Source organism: Meleagris gallopavo, chromosome 10 (assembly GCF_905368555.1).
Source record: "Meleagris gallopavo chromosome 10, MGAL_WU_HG_1.1, whole genome shotgun sequence".
Classification (NCBI taxonomy): domain Eukaryota; kingdom Metazoa; phylum Chordata; class Aves; order Galliformes; family Phasianidae; genus Meleagris; species Meleagris gallopavo.
The window spans coordinates 23998649-24016674 of record NC_139413.1 but is presented as its reverse complement, the minus strand read 5'-3'; the positions used below and the strand labels follow the sequence as shown (position 1 = coordinate 24016674).

At 41.2% G+C, this 18026-nt stretch overlaps 2 protein-coding genes across 6 annotated transcripts; one reads left to right on the top strand and one right to left on the bottom strand.

The window, feature by feature from the left end:
- Positions 1 to 225: 225 nt before the first annotated feature.
- Positions 226 to 11838, bottom strand: SCP2 (sterol carrier protein 2). Its single transcript, XM_003208849.5, has 16 exons — positions 11682 to 11838; positions 11254 to 11308; positions 10690 to 10761; positions 10260 to 10391; positions 9750 to 9814; positions 9290 to 9416; positions 8973 to 9036; positions 8643 to 8729; positions 8160 to 8310; positions 7519 to 7666; positions 6468 to 6575; positions 6061 to 6214; positions 3632 to 3725; positions 2959 to 3088; positions 1507 to 1586; positions 226 to 1100 (listed from the first exon to the last, which is right to left on the bottom strand). The coding sequence occupies exons 1-16, from the start codon at positions 11721 to 11723 to the stop codon at positions 1005 to 1007; spliced, it is 1605 nt and encodes a 534-aa protein (XP_003208897.2). The 5' UTR covers positions 11724 to 11838; the 3' UTR covers positions 226 to 1004.
- A 46-nt stretch (positions 11839 to 11884) lies between these two features.
- Positions 11885 to 17320, top strand: ECHDC2 (enoyl-CoA hydratase domain containing 2). Of its 5 annotated transcripts, none has more exons than XM_085232087.1 (10): positions 11890 to 12050; positions 12825 to 12892; positions 13451 to 13538; positions 13662 to 13748; positions 14389 to 14481; positions 15029 to 15085; positions 15474 to 15661; positions 16060 to 16110; positions 16380 to 16427; positions 17043 to 17320. In XM_085232087.1, the coding sequence occupies exons 1-10, from the start codon at positions 11948 to 11950 to the stop codon at positions 17118 to 17120; spliced, it is 861 nt and encodes a 286-aa protein (XP_085088213.1). In that variant the 5' UTR covers positions 11890 to 11947; the 3' UTR covers positions 17121 to 17320. The 5 variants fall into 5 exon arrangements, with proteins under 5 accessions (XP_085088214.1, XP_085088213.1, XP_085088212.1 ...); XM_085232086.1 differs by having other exon boundaries at positions 11898 to 12025; XM_085232089.1 differs by lacking the exon at positions 11890 to 12050 and adding an exon at positions 12081 to 12549.
- The last annotated feature ends 706 nt before the right edge of the window (positions 17321 to 18026 follow it).

The following is an 18026-nucleotide window of genomic DNA, read 5'->3' as shown; positions in this document are numbered from 1 at the left end:
TTCTATGAAGAAAGATGTGAAAGTTCCTCAATCCTGACCCACATATGGCAAGTGTGCGTAATGGACTGAGGCAGAGTTGATGAAGCATCTATGGGCTGAAGCTGAAGAAGAAAAATAAATAAATGGATGACCATGGAAGCCCTAAGTGACAATCTGTACAAAATGCTCAATTTAGTGCACGAATATGAAATCTGTTTCCAAATCCAAGGAAGAGATGCACAGAAGAACAGGAAAATTATATTTAATTTTCTATTAAACTTCCAACCAGGATACATGTTCCCAAAACAGAAGTTAAAGCTTTTACAGGTAAGAAATTTATAATGACCAACACCAGACTTTCTCAGGAGAAAACAGGTAACCATTGGTTATATTCCCTCTCTGCTCTCCTGACAAACCTTACCTTTGTTCAAGGTTAAGTATTATCAAATTCTGTAAATCTCAAAGCAATCTCTACCTACCTGTGGATAGCTTTAACTCCAAAGTAGTAATAAGAAAAGTATTTTATAGCAAATTCCTGAAGGCTATTTTAAAAACATTATTAGAGATCCCCCTTTATAAGTCCATTTTAATTTAAGCAGCAGCAGATTTGTTAGAAGTCTGAAAGCATTTATATGATCTCCTATTACAGTCTTTTAAAAATGCAAATTTAAGTGATAAATCAAACTATTTGGAACCTTGCTCACTCTCTTCCCAACTAACCTGAACAACACTATGCAGCCTCCATCAATTCTGTTTTATTAAATTTTTCTTAGATTAAAAGAGAAATTTGTTTTCATAATACAAACCACAAACCATTTGCAAGAGTTACTGCCTCAAGCTTAGCCTAAAAATCTTTGCCATTTACTAACTGATGGAATTTATTAAGCGTTAAGGTCTCTAATCACTGATTTTAGATGAGAGATCCAAATAAGCCCAGTCTGTGTCATGTTATCAACATCCAGCATCATTCTAATTTGCTGTAAAGAGCATGAAGTAGCAACTGTTACTTCAGCAAGTTCAAAGGCTCAAAGTTTAGCTTTCCCTGGCTGAAGTTGTAGGTTTTGAAGTTTCATTGCCATGCCCATGTTCCCAGATATCTTCAATTTGCCTTGAAAGAAGGCCTAGAGAGGAAAAAAAAAAAAAAAAAAAAAAAGCATGAAATGCAATAGCAATGCAACTCGTGACCCCAGTCATACTCCTCCCAGAAGTTATGTGTTGTTATACTCCTGTAGGTCTTGGCCTGCCATACTGTAATTCCAACAGTTCTATCAGACTCCTGGCATTCATCAGCAATTGTTATTTTCTTACACTAAAAGGAAGAACAGAAGCCTGAGAAAGTGTATTTACTATCTTTGTGATACCTGAAGAGAATAGACTTGGTACTGCGTATTACTTGTGTTATCAGAAAGCCCTCCCAGCCATGCAGTTTTAGAGGAAGGGATTTATTCAAATAATTTAAGCTGAAATATGCTCAAAAAAGCTCCCAAAATATCAGTATTATCTTATTTTCATCTATGTTACACTTACTGTCTGAGGATTCATTTTGCCAGTCATCAGAGCTAACAAATCAGTGTCAGCCATTGTAATTGTACAGTCTGCTTTCTTATCTGTAAAACAAAGATGACTGTGAAGATTCAAACAGACAGAACAGTAACACAAGCTGCAAATCCCCAAAGAATCTGCCAACACTCCAGATTAGCACAGTGGTACCTGAAGCACTTTTAAATAAACGTCATTAGGAAACATCAATAAGAGATCACTTAAGAGCTAACATGCATCTAAGCTGTATTATAGCACAGACCATCCCAATGCTGAAGAAAGATGGACTTTCTGAGAAGTGCTAAGCAAACCCATCCATTAAAAAAAAAAAACTACTTGTAATCACATAGAATATTAATTACAAGTGTTCACAATCATCCTAAGTTTCACCAAGCTAGTAGTATAATCCACACAAAATGAACATATTTTCCCTGATGTTTTCCAAAGATACTGAATTTCACTACCTTCTCCTCAAGTGAGAACACAAGCATTCCAAAAGCTCTCATTTGAATTAATTGAAATCCAGAAGGTTTTTCATTTTCTTACAAGAAATGACTAGATATTTTTAAACATTCAGATTTAAGTATTAATACATATAGTAAAGGGCTAAAAACTTCACACACTTTTTCCTCCAGTCACTGTATTACTAAACTAAGTCTTTGATAAAATCTTGCCCACGTAGCAGAAAAGAGTACTTTTCTCTCCTAAGGTCTTAGATAAACAAATTCCAAATCAATCCCCTTTCACATTTTTTAATTAAAAGCTTTATAATGCAGGCTCATGGGCAGACAAGATTTTGAGAACATAATGTCATCTTTGGCTTTATCTTTACATTAAAAGGATGCAGGTTTTAGACAAGACACTTCCATGGCAAAGGTACAAATCCTTCATCTCCAATACTTATATTGAAAACCCACCTCCACCACCCAGTCCTCAAGTCTTATTTATGTCCACCCTTTTTAAAATGGACCTAAAGTTTACATCAGCTAGTACAGCATTGAAATCAGGTAAGTTTTATTGCTTAACTAGCTGCAGAGAAGGAACTAGACGAGATAGACCAGTCTACCACCTAGACCAGGTGTCTCCCACAAAGCACCTGACAAAACAGAACAAAAACTAACAAATAAAAAACAACACACACAAACCCACAAAACAAGAGTTCTGTTTACTTCCCTCCTGGTCCCTGTGGGAGTTGAGTGACACAGCTGACAGGTACCCCTAACAAAACATGCACCTACACACACAGAATTCACAGGAGGAGAAATCTTGGTCCTAAACACCATGGAATAAAAGTGTCAGTATTAAGAAAAGTTTATAACTTAAGTAACACCAACTCCAGTTTTGTTCAACATCACTATCGCTTCAGCAAAAAAAAGAATTTATAACATTTACAATCATCTTATTCATCTTCTGCAATGACATGACAAAAATTACACTGACCTGCATTAACTGCTACTGAGCCTTTACCATTCTTCACATCTACTATCCAAGTCGCTTCCTTCCCACCAGGACCATCTTTTATTTTAAAGGCAAAGACACCACCAATTTTCTTGACAAACTGCTCTCCTTCCTGTAATGGACACATAATATGCAAATTACTCATTTTCTTCAGAAGAATTTTAAAACAGTTAAAAAGAAAGCGCTTTAAAAAACTTCACCCTTTCTGCCAACAACTTCTACTACCTATAGAATTATTCCTTTCATTCTACTAGCCTTCATTTAAACAACCACTGAGAAAAACACCCATGGCCATCTTTCTCTATTAAAATCTATTCAGCAAAACAAAACAAAGACAATTGCCCCCAAAGTCTTATCTTGCTATCTACCAAACTGTGATTTCTTTTTACTCATGCCTACAAAGCAATAAATAACAAACTTGTTAGTGTGAATTCCTTGTATATGGCTTAAATGTTTCTCTACTCAAATACTCTTGTACAGTTAAGGGCTGTCTGAAAAAAACACTTTATGGTACAGAACTGAAAGAGATCTGACAGGGAACTGTTTCACCAAGCAGCACTGAAAAGGTGATTTATGGTACTGTATTCCCTCCAGGTTTTGCATATGTCCTGTCATAAATAAAAAGGCACTACAGGTAAAAGTAGTCCCAAAATACCTCTTGGAGCTTCTTTTCTATCTCTTTGAAGACCAAGTGTGACTTAAATCCATCAACAGTTGCGCTGAGAGGCACAGCCGTAACTCGGCCATCACTGGAGGGGAAAAAAGAAAAAAAACAAAAACATTTAATCACATTTTCAACGTCTTCAAATTATTGCAAACAGGTCAACACCACTGAAAAGAGCCACACTGAAACGCTTCAACAACACAGGGCAGCCCCACTAAATCCAAGCAGAGCTGTCTTTCTTTCTGAGGGTGAGACAGCAGTGTCACAGCCACCTCCAGCGCACAGCTGCTTCAGATGTGCAGGCAGGACTTGTGGCAAGGAAAGTAAACCATCCAGATCAATCAGCCAACTCTATCGCCACACTGTGCGCAAAGAGAGAAACAGCACAAGCACCACCTCAAGGACTACATAGACTACTTTTTTTTTTTTGGTGATCAAATAAACTCATTTACAGAATGGGTCCAGAAGTTCAGTTATTGTATTCCCAGAAACAGTCCTAAATTCTGTCACCTTGCTTAAGAACATCTTGTAGTTAACATTATTTCTAGCTTCAAGTTACAGTGGAAGCTAGAAAGATTCACTGCCCCATCACAGCTAATATGTCTTTTCTTTCCCCAAAAGTGAGACTCAATCATTTTTATCATTTTGAGTACCTTCTACGAAATAAGTTGGTACGTTAAGTAGCCAGTCAGTTGGTTACAACCTTTATTTTGTATATTTAAAAAATTAACTGACTACAGTATCTATTTTGGGGGATTTTGCAATTGCAAGAAAAGCTTCAGCCCTAATGGTCATTGGGCTCTGATTTACTTCCCACTTTCCCACTGAGAGCATTCCTGCATTTCGTGTACCTTCTCAACAAGCTATCATGAAATCCAAAGCTAAATGTCCTGCCCCAGCTCATACAAGACAGTAGTCATTCAGAGACCATCAGTGCTGCTTCCCCTTTTCCCTCACAATTCACATGCACCTGTTTGCTGTTTCAGGAGATACTGAGCTGTGCTCCTGGATCCTGCAGAGCCATCAGCCCACATCTCTCCCCTGCACAGCCTGACAGGAGCATGACAACTAATCCCTCCCTTTGTGCAGGGGCACCTGGAGATTAACTGGGTATAGAAATATCCAAAGAAACATTCATGCAGCTGGAAAAAGCAAGTTTGTAATTATCATCATCTCCACACTTTGAAGCAGAGTTCAAAGCTGTGGTCATGTATGACACTGCTGAAGTGACAGAATCACTTGAAGAAGTGCTGCCAGAACTTATTTGCGTGGTGCTAAGAGCAAAGCACTCCAGTAGATGTTTGCTAGGGGAGCAATTGTAGGGACTGTGTCATTTGAAGACACATAGCTGCTAATAAATGAATGATGTACCTGCAGGATGTAAAGCTACAAGGTACCTACAAGAAAAAAAAAAAAAAAAAAAAGCAGCATTGTTTTAACAATTAATCCAAAACAAATCAAGTTCTGCTATCACATCTTAAACTCTTGGCAACTCTTACCAAACCCACAGATCACAGACAGGATCTGAATCTAATGACTGGGTCTGTGCACATCTCACAGCCATGCAATGCTGCTGCCTTTCCCTCACTTACACAACGCTCAGCACCACTCAGTTACGTAACTGCTGCCTCAACACATCAGCTGCACTGTTTCATTCCAAAGTCTATTACACGTTGATGGAACTCCCTGTGCCAAAGCCTTTCAGAGAACCAGGGATCTGCAAACACCTTCAATGCAGGTGAAACATGGACTGCAGGTGAAACATGGACTGCAGGTGAAACATGGACTGCAGAGGGGATGAGGCCCCAGCGCTACCAGGGCTGTGGTGTTCTGTCCCTGGAGGTGCCCATAGCCATGGCAGCACAGCTGTGCTGGGAAGGCACTGAGGTGCCAACTCGATGACTCTGTGAGTCTCTGCCTCGGTATGCACCTGTGAAATAACAAAGGCAATTCTCTATACCAATAAAAGTGAAATCGCCTATTGGAAATAAAGGCATTTCTTTGGGAGAACCTTCATCTGCAAAGCCTCCCACAGCGGACAGGAAGGCACTGCCCCTCAGCACCTGGAGGTGAACGCTGTACCCACAGCTGCGCACAGCGCCCACAGCTCCCTGCGCTCACACGGAGTTTTACAGATGAAGCTCAAAGCGACAGAAAAGCGGGGCACGGCCTACAGCATCGCCCTCAGAAAGCATCGCCCTCAGACTTCCAGCTGTGCCCAGTCGGGCCCTGAGCAGCAAGCCTCGGCTACAGCTCGTGCCTTTCACCCACGGAAAGGCAGGTCGAGGTGCCAGCAGCAGATCGTTACGGACACCTGGCCCCGCTCACACACACAGCGCAGCCCCGCCGCTCGGAGCCGCTTCCCGCGCCGCACACACGACCCCATTCGGGGCTCTACCCTCCTCAGTCCCGGCGCTCACCTCGCGGCTCCGGGGAAGCCCATGGCGTACAGCGTCACCACCACAGCCCCGCCGAGGCCCAGGTTGTGCTGCAGAGCCCGCCGCGCGCCGCCTACTTGCCGCCTCCCGGCCAGGCCGCGCAGCTGCCAGCAGAGTTCGGCGCACTGCGCCAGGCCTGAAACATCGAGCAGAGAGCGCGTGTGGGCGGGAAGGAGGGGCGGGCGGCGCTGGGCGGGAAGCTCATACGCAGCTAGAATCACGGCTGTGGCAAATCTCTCCAAAAGCTCGGTTTTAAAGCACGACAACGAATAAAAGAGTTATTGAAGCGAGTCCCGCTTCTGCCCGTACAAACGGCAGTGGGAAGCACCTGCCTGCTCCAAAACAGATAGGTGCCTGAAGGTGTGACCGAGTGCAATGCGTTTTGCTACCTGTAGCACCGAGGGGATGTCCCTTGGAAATCAAGCCACCACTAGGATTAATGACCCATTTTCCTCCGTAAGTGTTGTCTCCTCTGTCAATCAGGTCACACGCTTTTCCTGATGGAACAAGAGTTAGAAAAAGAGATATGCTCAGTGTTTTTTTTTTTTTAAACATCATTTTTCAGTTCTAGCATCACAAACCAAAGATGCTGCAAATGCTTTCTGTCCGTCAAAACCTTAGAAATACGCCAGCACAGATTTTACAAGGGCAGACTGAACTGAGACCAGCAACGTTCACAAGACATGGCTGACATGACTGGAGAAAGGGAACGCAGGAGAGGAGCCAGGTGTGAGTGCCTGACGCAAAGGCTTGTTTTAATTAGCTGCTCAGCTGTGTTGTGGATACACAGTGTTGTGATATGGTCAACATCATGCAGTGATTAGTTATTATACTAAGGAAGCTACCATGAAATTTGTGGGTTTTCTTTTGTAAAAGAAAGGTTAGTTGTAATTAGTGACTGCTGTGAAAATATCTTTGCTTTGTTATCTCTGAAAGGAATTACTTGCAAAATTATCAACACTGGGGGCTGCAAAACAATGTTTCCTGAAGGCCCGTGAAGTTGTCTCATTGAGAATGCTCACTTAGTAAAATACACCATCTAGTGACAAAAGTTTAATGTTTTCTCAAAGTCGCATAACAAAATTAGAGAAAGACTGCATCAGATACTGCAATCCCAGAGCCCTTCTCCTGCTTGAAGAGCCACTCCTGTACAAACTTGCTATGTGATTTCATACAGTTGTCCAACATTTTAATTTGCCTTCTGTACTTCTGTAGAAATCACAGTAACACACCAATCTGTTAAATACTTCCCACAGTTTGCACATCTTCTTTATGTTACTATATAGAAAGCTTGCTTTTTCCTCCAGGCTAGCTAATATGGTGTTCAAATATATAACATCTGTCCAGTACACAACTCTAATTAATTACATGAAGAGATAAAAAAATATTTGTTAACACTTTCCATTTTAGTAAAATAAAGAGCTTCACTGATGCTATTACCTTCTGGGCAGAGTCCAAGAGCTTCATACGTAATGAACTCATTAACTGAGAAACAGTCATGGAGTTCAATCACATCGACATCCGTAGGTTTTAGGCCTGCTTTTTTAAAACATTTTTCTGCAGCTTTTTTAGTCATATCATAACCAACCTGCAAGAAATTAAAATATCATTAAAGAAACAGCTATTTATTTCATTCCTTCGCTTAATTTTAATGTGCTGCTATTTATCCTGCAAGTGAAGATAACCTGTTGGAGGTGGCATTTTCATTCACTTTAGTGCATCTCCTATCATAGCCCTTCATGACCAAACAACAGGTTATTTCAGCTCCAGAATTATATTAACATAAGGAAAGTGGATTTAAGTTTTATTCATCTTATAAACAGAGAAATTAAACAAATAGTTTTGCATAAGAAACTACATTTTTTCCAGTTCACGTTTCTATTAAGTAGCCTTTAAATAATTAAATAGATTTTTAATGTTTATTTATTTCTTAGTGTTATTTCATAACTATGCTGTTTGCCCACTTCACCTGCCCAAGTCACAGTTTGCTTGCTTGCTGGTTGATATTCTATTGTATCATTAGGACTTGCAGATATTAAAAAAAATCCCAATTATTATGGACTATAGGACCACAAACCTACCATCTTCATACAACTGTTCTCTTCAAATGTGCTTGGGTAATCAGTAGCCATCACCTGGGCTAGAATTTCCACAGCTTGAGGCTGTAACTTATGCCTTTTCACAAAGTCCTCACTAGCCAAAATTGCAGCTGCAGCGCCATTTGATGTCGGACTAATGGAAAGAAAAATAATGTCATCATTCTGAATTATTAATGTTGATCTTCCATAGCATTACATTTGAAAACAAAGGAAAAAGTGCATTTTGACTGATGCAATTGTAACTACAAATTTCCGTAAGTGTTTGCTGAAGACCTCCAGTTTTTAATGCTGCCCACTGCAGTAATATCTATGCAAACTTTGAATAGTATGACATCTAAAAAATTAGAAAATACATAAAATGAACTGTAACTTTTAATTTAACAGTAAGCAAACTTTACTTAAGTAGATGAACTACCAAATTTGTCTTAACAAGATTTCTTTCCCAGTGCCAGGTTTTCTCCTTACCAACATTGTAAGACAGTCAAGAAATCAAAAATTTTGCGAGACTGCAGAACTTCATCTAATGTGTATTCCTTCTGGAACTGGGAATACCTGTGGGAAACAAAGATGCAATTTGAGTTTTAGTGCAGTCCTTAGGAGTAGACATTACTAATAACTCACTATCATTCAACTAACTATATAGCTGTTTTTACTAAGTACAAGACAATGGATTTAGAATTTATACCAGCTATGATAAACAACATATTCTAAGCATTTCTAAAAATTTTATCTGTTTTACAGGAATTGTGTACAGGTAACATTTGCTCAGTATGGAGTTGGGAGTGCTTTACTCACGGGTTGTTGGTTGAATGGCTGTGATTCTTCCATGCAATTTTTGCAAAGTACTCTGGATTTGTCCCTGGAAGGAGAAAATAAGCCGTGTTGGAATACTTGGTTTAAACACAGCGTTCTAACCTAACTTTTAAATACTGTATTAGTGTCATAAAACTTTGAACTTCACAAACAACTTTACAAAAGACTGCATCAAAGCTTTCTTTTAATTCAACATAATTCTAAGAAAGGTGGTTGAGTTCTAGATAACAGATGACTCTACTTGAATATTCAATGCTCCCTAATGTGAAAATAGAGAAAATAAGTGTCTTTAACAATACCGTATTTCTCCATATGTTCCTTGCCAGCATTTGCAAACATCTGTGGTGTTACTGGAGCACTTGCTAAGCCGTATTTATTTATCATTATTTCTAAATGTTTGTCCATTGGATTTGTTCTGTCTGAAAACTAAAAAGAAGAGAAATAGCTATAAAGTAAATCATAATTTCATTATCCTCTTCATTATTTAACCCTGCCTTAAATATATTTTTACAAAGTACTAAAAATGTGATGGGCTACTTCAAATTAATTCTAAAACATTCCATACTAAATCTGCACATCGTAGCTGCAATCAGAACCATAAAACTCATTACAAGTTTCTACGAGTAAAAAAAAAAAAAAGGTTTATTTTGTAACTATCTACAGCAGCATGTCAAACCACTTATGAGAATGTCTCAGGGAATGTGGAGGTGTTCTCCATCTGTGAATACAATGAGATACGTAAGATGTTCAGACACTTACACCTGAAGCGAGGGATCCTTTTGCCATTCTCTCAAAGCCAAGTGCCAGAACACAGTCTGCCAAACCTTAAAATAAAAGTTTTGGCTATTCAGAACACAATGTAGCTATAAACGACAATACGTACAACCAACTTTCTCATTACAGTAGATATCCATTACTGTTCTTCCTCCCTTCTCAATTTTTAAAAGTGAGTCCAGTTGGGACGAGGATGGTTCTGTTACAAAAACATTAATACTGAAGACTAAAAAAATCACCAAAGCACTTAGGTTTATTTTAGGACAGTTCTCCACAGTTTGAGAACAAGTACCTTATATGACCGAGCACTTATACCTCTGCCAGTAATACTAGAATAATCGTAGGGCACCTTCCTACAGTTGTTGTTACAGAAACATAAGCAATTAGGTGCAAGAAAGTAGCAGAATCCACAAAGAAACTTAAGAAACAGAACAAGGAAGTTATATTTCTACAAATGAAGACTGAGTTACTCGGCTGCAGAGCAAAACAACTCACCTCCCTCTACCAGCTGTCTGGCCATGAACAAAGCAGTAGATCCAGTAGCACAGTTGTTGTTAACATTAATGATAGGAATGCCAGTTAAACCCAAACTGTGATAGATGGCCCGCTGTCCACAGGTTGAGTCGCCTTTATGCAGAGACAGACATTAACACAGGACACAACATTAACACAATGCCACTGTTCAAGTCTGAAAGTCTGAGCTGTCATCTCAACTATCTCTCAGCCACACACAACAGAAAAACCTTAGAAAGATACGAATCATCGGACTTTAAAAGCTTGGAGTTTTTATCATCTGAAATAGATGGGAAATTGATGGGATCCCCCTTCATTTCTCCACACAGACGTGGATAAACTTTACCCACATCTGTGAGTGTCACAGATCACATACGTCACGCGCACGTCCCAAGCACAAGATGATACTCACCATAAACATAACCCACACAGGCCTGCTCCACTGCTGAATACGGAATCCCAGCGTCAGCTAAAGCCTTCTGGCCTAAAGAATTTTAAAAGTTGGGGAGAAAAAGAAAAAAATTCTGAAAAAAAGCAGCTCTCACAATCATAACAAGCAGGCTTAGCTTAGCATGTGTGATTCGTGCGTCTGCACACAAAGCAGAGAGGTGAAAGTTCTCCATTATAGGACATGAATGGTCCAAAAGTTCTGCATCTTAACTCTCATTAGGCCAAGCCTGTGGTGTGCTTAGTTCTCAGCAAGCTCCTTTCCCAGCAAATGCCAACCGATCAGTCCCATGTTCACGCACAAAGGCTGCTCCCAGGGAAGCACGAGTAGCATGCATAGATAGGAAAGGATGTGTCCGATTCAGTGTCAAGGCATCCTTTTGACTTCAGTCCCGTAAGGCTGCAGGGCAGTTGGGATTCACTTTCAAGTGGTCTTTCTTACCATGGGTAAGCTTTAGATTTGCTTTTTTGCATCTGACTTAAACTAGAGTTGGTGGTCAAGCTAAATGCTTTTTTACTGCTGACTTACCAGCCTCTTTAGCTAGGTCGGGATAATCAACACTGTTCTCACTGGGCTTTGCAAACTGACAAGAAAAAAAAACAACAGAACAAATCACTGAGATTTAACACATCCTTCGCTCAAATCGGAGTACCGGCCTCAGCGACCCACCCGGAGACATACTGCGATCCTACGGCTTAAGAGCTACCAAGGAACACGTTTATGAGCAATGCCTTTTAAATCCCGTTTGCTAACATAAGCCATTTCACCGACCCAAAAACAAGCGGCCAAAGTCCGCGCAGCTCCAATCGCCGGCGCCAGGCCGCCTCGCACGGCCAAGGAACGAAGGAACGGGCGGCGCCGGCACTAACAGCGCTACGCGCCGTCGGCCGTTCGTAGTTCGCGCGCTTTCTCCTTGTGCTTCTCCCCCTTCTCCCCCTCTGGGGGCCGCACGGTACCTTGGTCATACCGACGCCCACCACGAACACCCGACGCCGCATGATGGCTGCGGGACCACCTCGCTCCTCGCAGACGCGGCGGGCCGCAGCAGAGCGGAGGGGCGGGGCTCAGCGCCGGCTGGGCGCGGCCTCGCTCGGAGGGGCAGGGCTTAACGCAGCACCTTCCCTCTTCCTCCGCCCGCCCCTCCTTCTTAAAGGCGCCGCGGCCCGGACCCGCCCTCAGAGGGCGGGGAGGAGCGGAGGCGCGGAGCCGGCCGAGCGGCGCCATGATGCGGCTGGGGCGGGCGGCGCTCCGCTGGGGCCGCGGCGGGATCCACACGGCCGTCCCGCGGCGCGGCGCGGAGGTGCGAGTCGGCGGGGAGAGCGGCGGTGAGTCCGGCCCGGCCCCGCTGCAGCAGCCCCGGAGCTCGGCGCGGGGCCGGGCCGGTGTCCCCAGCGTGCTCGGAGGTCGTGCGTTGCGCGCCCGTGCCTCGCCCCGCCCTGAGCGGCGCGTCCCGTGAGGTCGGGAGCGGCCCTTCCGTCCCGGCCCCGGGAAGGCACCGCTGAGCGCCTCCGCGCCGCCTGGGAGCGGAGAGGGAAGCGGCAGCCGATGATTTACAGATCGCGGTGCTGCTGTTCTGCTCGAACTTAAGAACTCTGAGCGCAGTCCTCTCCTCAACGAGCTGATTGATCGACGCGAAATGGAGCGCGAACGCAGTCTGTCCATCTCGTGCAAACTGCAGTTCCCACAAGATGTTTATTTTCACGTTAAGAGATGGAGTTGAACGCAGACTATAAAATAAAACCTGAATTAAGTAGCGCTTGAAACAGAAACGTAATATACATTTTTTTTCCAGTACTGCAGTGTTTCTGCAACATACTCTGAGAGGTGATTTTTTTTTTTTTTTTTTTTTTTTTTAAGATCTGCTTATTTATATTACTTGTAACATTACTGAATTTTACAGTCACCTAGAATACAGGATTTCATAGGCACCAACTTTCCTGTATTTCGTGGTACTGCCACTTTTACATTACTCAGTTGCTTTAGAATATACTTTGTATACATTTTCAGGAAAGAGAAGATGCAGCATATGCAGATATTGTTCCCATTTGATTTAATGCGGCAGAGAATTAAATGAAATATAATTGAACTTGTCTCCTAAGGTATTGCTGAAATCCTAATGAACCGACCCCATGCAAGAAATTCTTTGGGAAAAGTATTTGTAGATGAAGTGAGTATGGGCCTGGTCTGTAAACATGCTTGGAATCACAATCAATTAATCAGTGTGATGAGAATAGCTGTGGGAAACATGAAGTCAAGATTTGATTTCTTTCTGTGTTTGGGGCAAGGCAGGTTATCCTGAGGGAAAGGATTGCCATGGGTCTGTATCACAGTAACTCCAGGTGGGGAGCAGCCCAGAAGTGGAGTTAGATCAGCTAACTGAAATGTGAGTTAATGTCTTCAGTGGAGTAATCGCAGCAAAGATGTGCTCACTGTCAGACCTTAGCAGAGCTTTGATAATGTTTGATAGTAGTTTGGCTCATACCTGGACAGGCAGGAGAGCGTAAGGGACAGCAATGATCCATCTTTGAATGGAGATGAGAAGGAGATGGGAAACATCCTGAGGCTGTCACAAAGAGATTGCATATGTGATTTCTGGGAAACTCCTGGCACTAGCAGAGAAATTAAAAATAATTAAAAAAAAAAGCATAGATTAGAAGTTTGCTATGATTTCAGTATATACATCCATGTACTTAAAGCTTTTCTCTTTTTTACCTTTCCCTCACAGCTTTTCAGTGCTCTGGAACAGCTCCGCTTTGATGAGAAAGTTCGTGTGGTGGTGTTCAAGAGCAAAGTGAAGGGTGTGTTTTGTGCTGGTAGGTAATGGATCTGCAAACTGTGATTAAAAGTCCATGGCTCCTAAGGTTGTGTGCTACTCAGATTGTTTTAAAAAAAAAAAAAAAAAAGGCATTCTCACCTTCTTCCTTCTTCTGATTTAGGTGCAGACTTAAAGGAGCGTGAAAAGATGGATGATGCAGAAGTTGGACACTTTGTTAAAAGGCTGAGAAATCTCATGGATGAAATTGGTTTGTGACTATCTCAGCTGGAAGACTGACAGAAATTCTGTGGGAGGAGTAGGGTGCCAGCCCCAGCAGGATACCATTTAGGAGAGGTTCCCTGCATGGCTCCTGCTTATATCTGATATAGAGATCTGATTAGAATACCCACTATGCTGCAGCTCAACAAACAAGATACATTTCAGTACTGAATTCTCTAAGATGAAGAGCAGTGGACAGATGTACATATTAGTATCTGCTAATAATGAAGCATTCTGTATAGAATTCCATGTAATCCTTGAGAAACAATGCTAGACAAACTAAGTGACGTTAGTTGTCCCAATTTTAATATGTGCTTAAAAGCACTCATATGATGGTGACCTAAGAAGGAGGCACTTGGACTTCTGAATGTATTTGATAGTGTTAGGGTATTTATACCTGCTGCTGCCCACTCCTCTTTTTTTGGACCAATATTCTTTCCTTATTTAAGAACTGTTCTACTCTCACTAGAGAAATACCAAAGTTAAATCTGACTGAAGTACCAGTGAGAACAGCAGAATAACCAGAATAGAGAACTACTAAACGCTTTAAATTTAGGCTTTTAAGTTCCAGAAGTGAATGCAACATAGTTTTGGGAAGAAAACTTTATTACCTGTGTTGTCTTCTCTAGCTGCCCTGCCTGTACCCACAATTGCTGCAATAGATGGCTACGCACTGGGCGGTGGACTAGAACTGGCGTTGGCTTGTGACCTTCGAGTTGCAGGTCTGTGTTGCTTAATATAAGTCTGCATTTTAAATGAAGCTTACTCTTGTGATAGCTGACTGTTATTGGAACCCAGTAGGAGGATAAAAGAACTTACACAGTTCAAGAAGAAAGTGGGCATTTGTCCAGAAGTTGAAACATTTAGTTACTTCTGGGGAATTAATTTCCTTGCATACTTTTAGACAAGATTAGGATTCCGTCAGAAAACTATTCACTGGGGGGATTCAGAAGTTCTTATGTAGTATTGAATCAGCACTCTGGCTAGATCTAACATTCACAACTTAAATTAGGTTGGGGAAGAAGTAAGGCTTTTGCTATTTCAGTTCTTTCATTCAATATATTTTATCTACTGTGGCCCAAAGTTCATTTGTCTATACAGTGTTGCTACTTACCCCTAAAAGTGGCAGTTATATGCATCGCTCATCTGACTTGAGATGGACATTAAGCACTGTAGTGTTCAGACTTTCTAGCTACCTGGAAAAACATAGTACAGTTCATAAGGACAATGTGTACATAAGAAAAATAATAATTATTTTTTTTTTAATAGCTTCATCAGCTAAAATGGGTCTTATAGAGACCACAAGAGGGCTTCTTCCAGGAGCAGGTAACCTTCATTGTATCTTCAGCCTCTTACTTTCTCTACAGCTCCATAAATATTCTGCCATTAGAGCACTTGAGATATGCTCCTTATTTGGTTTTGAATGTAATTTAAGTAACATCTTCTAGTAGCCCGAGATCCCTGAATCTAGAGTTCTGCCCCAGATCCCGTCTTGCTGTCAATCAGTGGTTCTTTCACTCTTTTTCTCATTTATTAAAATACTCGAGAATGCTGAAGACTTTCAGATATTTGTTCAAATATGTGTTGATGCATTCAGCCAGTGGTTGCTAACCCTTTATTGTTCAGACTTCCCTCTTGCAAAAAAGACAAAGTGCTGTTGCTTTTTGGGACATTTCTGAGAAATGAAAAATGGTGTTTTTGCTCTCGTCCTAAGGTGGAACCCAGCGCCTGCCCAGATGTGTTGGAGTAGGTCTTGCAAAGGAACTCATTTTCACAGGGAGACAGATAGATGGACAAGAAGCCTTCTCAATGGGATTAGTAAATCACACCGTGCCCCAAAATGAGGAGGGAGATGCAGCTTACCAGAGAGCATTAACTTTGGCTAAAGAAATCCTTCCTCGGGTCAGTGTTTTATTTGTATTGTCACTGTAAAGAATGCATTTCTGCTTCCCTTAAGAAAGAACAAACAACTGAGATTTCTTTCCATGAAATATCCACGTCTTAGCTCCTGATATCCAAGTCTCTTAATTCTGTTGTTTTTTTGTGAGTGCAGTTTCTGTAGGAACAAATGTAACATCCAGTTATTTAACTCATAGGATAGTTTTACTTCCCAGACTTTCAGGATACATGTGCACAATGTAAGCTATCGATGTACTGATTGTAGATAACACTGAATTGTATTTTAGAAGTAGCTAAACAACTAACTGCTTTAGACTGAAAGGTCAGTTGGAGGTAGGGTGATGCTACAACTGCTTCTGTATTGTGAACTGATGTGGCTTTTTTTTTTTTTTTAAATAAAGGCTCCAATTGCTGTGAAAATGGGAAAACTGGCAATAAACAGAGGAATAGAGGTAATCTTTTTTTAAATACTGCAGTAAGGGAGGCAGATAAGCAGCTCTTACAAATTACTACAGTAAAAATACTTACAGCAGTTAACTATAATCGTTGTTTAAACAAAGCCTTTAGAACTCCTCTTAGAGCTTTTAAAGACAAAGTTAATACAGCAGGGTTTCATTCTCCAGATGATAGCACTGCAGTTCTAATATGAGAATGAAGTCTAATGCTAGTCACTACCAGTTAATTTTTACTGTGTGTCCCTTTCCTTCCCTCTTGTCTGCAGGTTGATATTGCATCAGGGATGGCAATTGAGGGGATGTGTTACGCACAGGTAAGTTCCCTTCAGTCTGCTTTTTAAAAGGAACCACAACTACTGCATGTTTTCTAAAGCCAGGGACTCCCAACATGTATTTTCTTCTCCAAGAGGGAAGACTAGCAGCTAAATCCTAAGCTTTGACAACATAAACCAAGCGTAGTTCCAGATTATTATTTCAGACTGTTAACTATTGTGTCTTGAAAAGTCCTTCCTTAAATAAATATCCTTCTGCCTGAAGTTGAAACTAGGAACATAAAATACATTAACTATAGCATGGGTTTTTCTAACAGCTTTAGTCTTAACTTAAAATTGCTCCTGTAGTCATTCTTTAGCAAATTTGGAGGGTGTGCACCTTTCTTAGTTAACCATTTAACTGCTGTGCCTCTCGGCAGTATTAAAAGGCATGGAAAACTTGTCCTAGGTAGTTCACTGATTGCTGGGCTTTGTCTTGGAAACTCGGATTTTCACTACAACCCAGCCTTTCTATTTTCCTCATTGCAAAATGCATTGTTTTAAGAAAAGCAATCTCTGCAAAGGGTCAAGACCACTACTGCTAAGTTAATTGGTCTAAGTTAATTACTTAAGTGTAATTCCTTTATCACCAAATATATATTTATTTCTTTAATGCAGAATATTCCCACAAGAGACCGTCAGGAAGGAATGGCTGCCTTCAGGGAAAAACGACCACCTCAGTTTATTGGCAAATAATGCTTCCTAGCTTCCCCCTTGTTGTCTTAATGTTTTTTTGTTTGTTTGTTTAAGGAGGATCTGCTAATTTCTTAGGATTATTTTTATGACTGCACTCTCTGTATGTAGCTCCTTCTCCATGCCTTGGACTGCATTTCTGAATACTCACTGGATCATTTTTCTCTAAGGATTCACCAATAAAGATTTAGCTTTGTACGGCCCATTGATCTTAAAGAATGTACATTTTTCCTTGTTCTGAATCTGAAACGAGTTAGCCCTAAGGCAGTACAACCAGATGAACAAAAAGTTAATCAGTTAATTAACTAACTGATTATTAAGGTCAGGATGGACTGCCTCCAGGCCGAACTGATAGATCTAACTTCTAACCTTGTTCTCATGCACACTGCTCAGTTCTCCTGTGCTTCAGTAGATGACTGCAGAATAATGCGTGTGTGGGCTAAGGTGGAGAGCAGAGCTGCTGTCTTCAGAGACAGCATACTCACTGCCTGACCATAGATATGATTTCATAGATTGTTTTCAGCCAGCCAGCTCTGAGGAATGCTGAATTACAAACGGGTCTGGTGTTTACTGTGACTGAAGGAGCATAAAACCATATTTCTAAACTGAAGTATAACAGTACAGAGGCAGTTGAAGTCCAAACATTTGAGCCCAGCTTCTTTCTTAGAAAAGAGGGGCTGAAATTGTCTTCCTCAAGGATTCACAAACTATGCTTTCCTGTGGGATAGCAACACTAATCTTACAGGATTGGCCTTTAAGAAGAGCTCCTCAAAGCAACACAGTATTTCCATAAACATATGTTTATATTTGCAGCTGTTAATTTGTCTTGGGGCTAATTTAAGTCTTCTATCAAAGTACATGAACCTACACTAGTACCTTAGCAGAGATTCTCTGGCCATCAGAAGCTCT

What these genes read in the sequence shown, in the direction of transcription:
- SCP2 (XM_003208849.5), bottom strand. Translation starts at nt 11,723, where the DNA reads ATGCGGCGTCGGGTGTTCGTGGTGGGCGTCGGTATGACCAAG. An exon ending in CGACCTAGCTAAAGAGGCTG is followed by an intron (nt 10,762 to 11,253) that starts GTAAGTCAGCAG and finishes AAAATTCTTTAG; the next exon opens with GCCAGAAGGCTTTAGCTGAC. An exon ending in AGCCATTCAACCAACAACCC is followed by an intron (nt 8,730 to 8,972) that starts GTGAGTAAAGCA and finishes TGTTTCCCACAG; the next exon opens with GTATTCCCAGTTCCAGAAGG.
- ECHDC2 (XM_085232087.1), top strand. Translation starts at nt 11,948, where the DNA reads ATGATGCGGCTGGGGCGGGCGGCGCTCCGCTGGGGCCGCGGCGGGATC. An exon ending in GAAGGGTGTGTTTTGTGCTG is followed by an intron (nt 13,539 to 13,661) that starts GTAGGTAATGGA and finishes CTTCTGATTTAG; the next exon opens with GTGCAGACTTAAAGGAGCGT. An exon ending in AGGGCTTCTTCCAGGAGCAG is followed by an intron (nt 15,086 to 15,473) that starts GTAACCTTCATT and finishes TCTCGTCCTAAG; the next exon opens with GTGGAACCCAGCGCCTGCCC.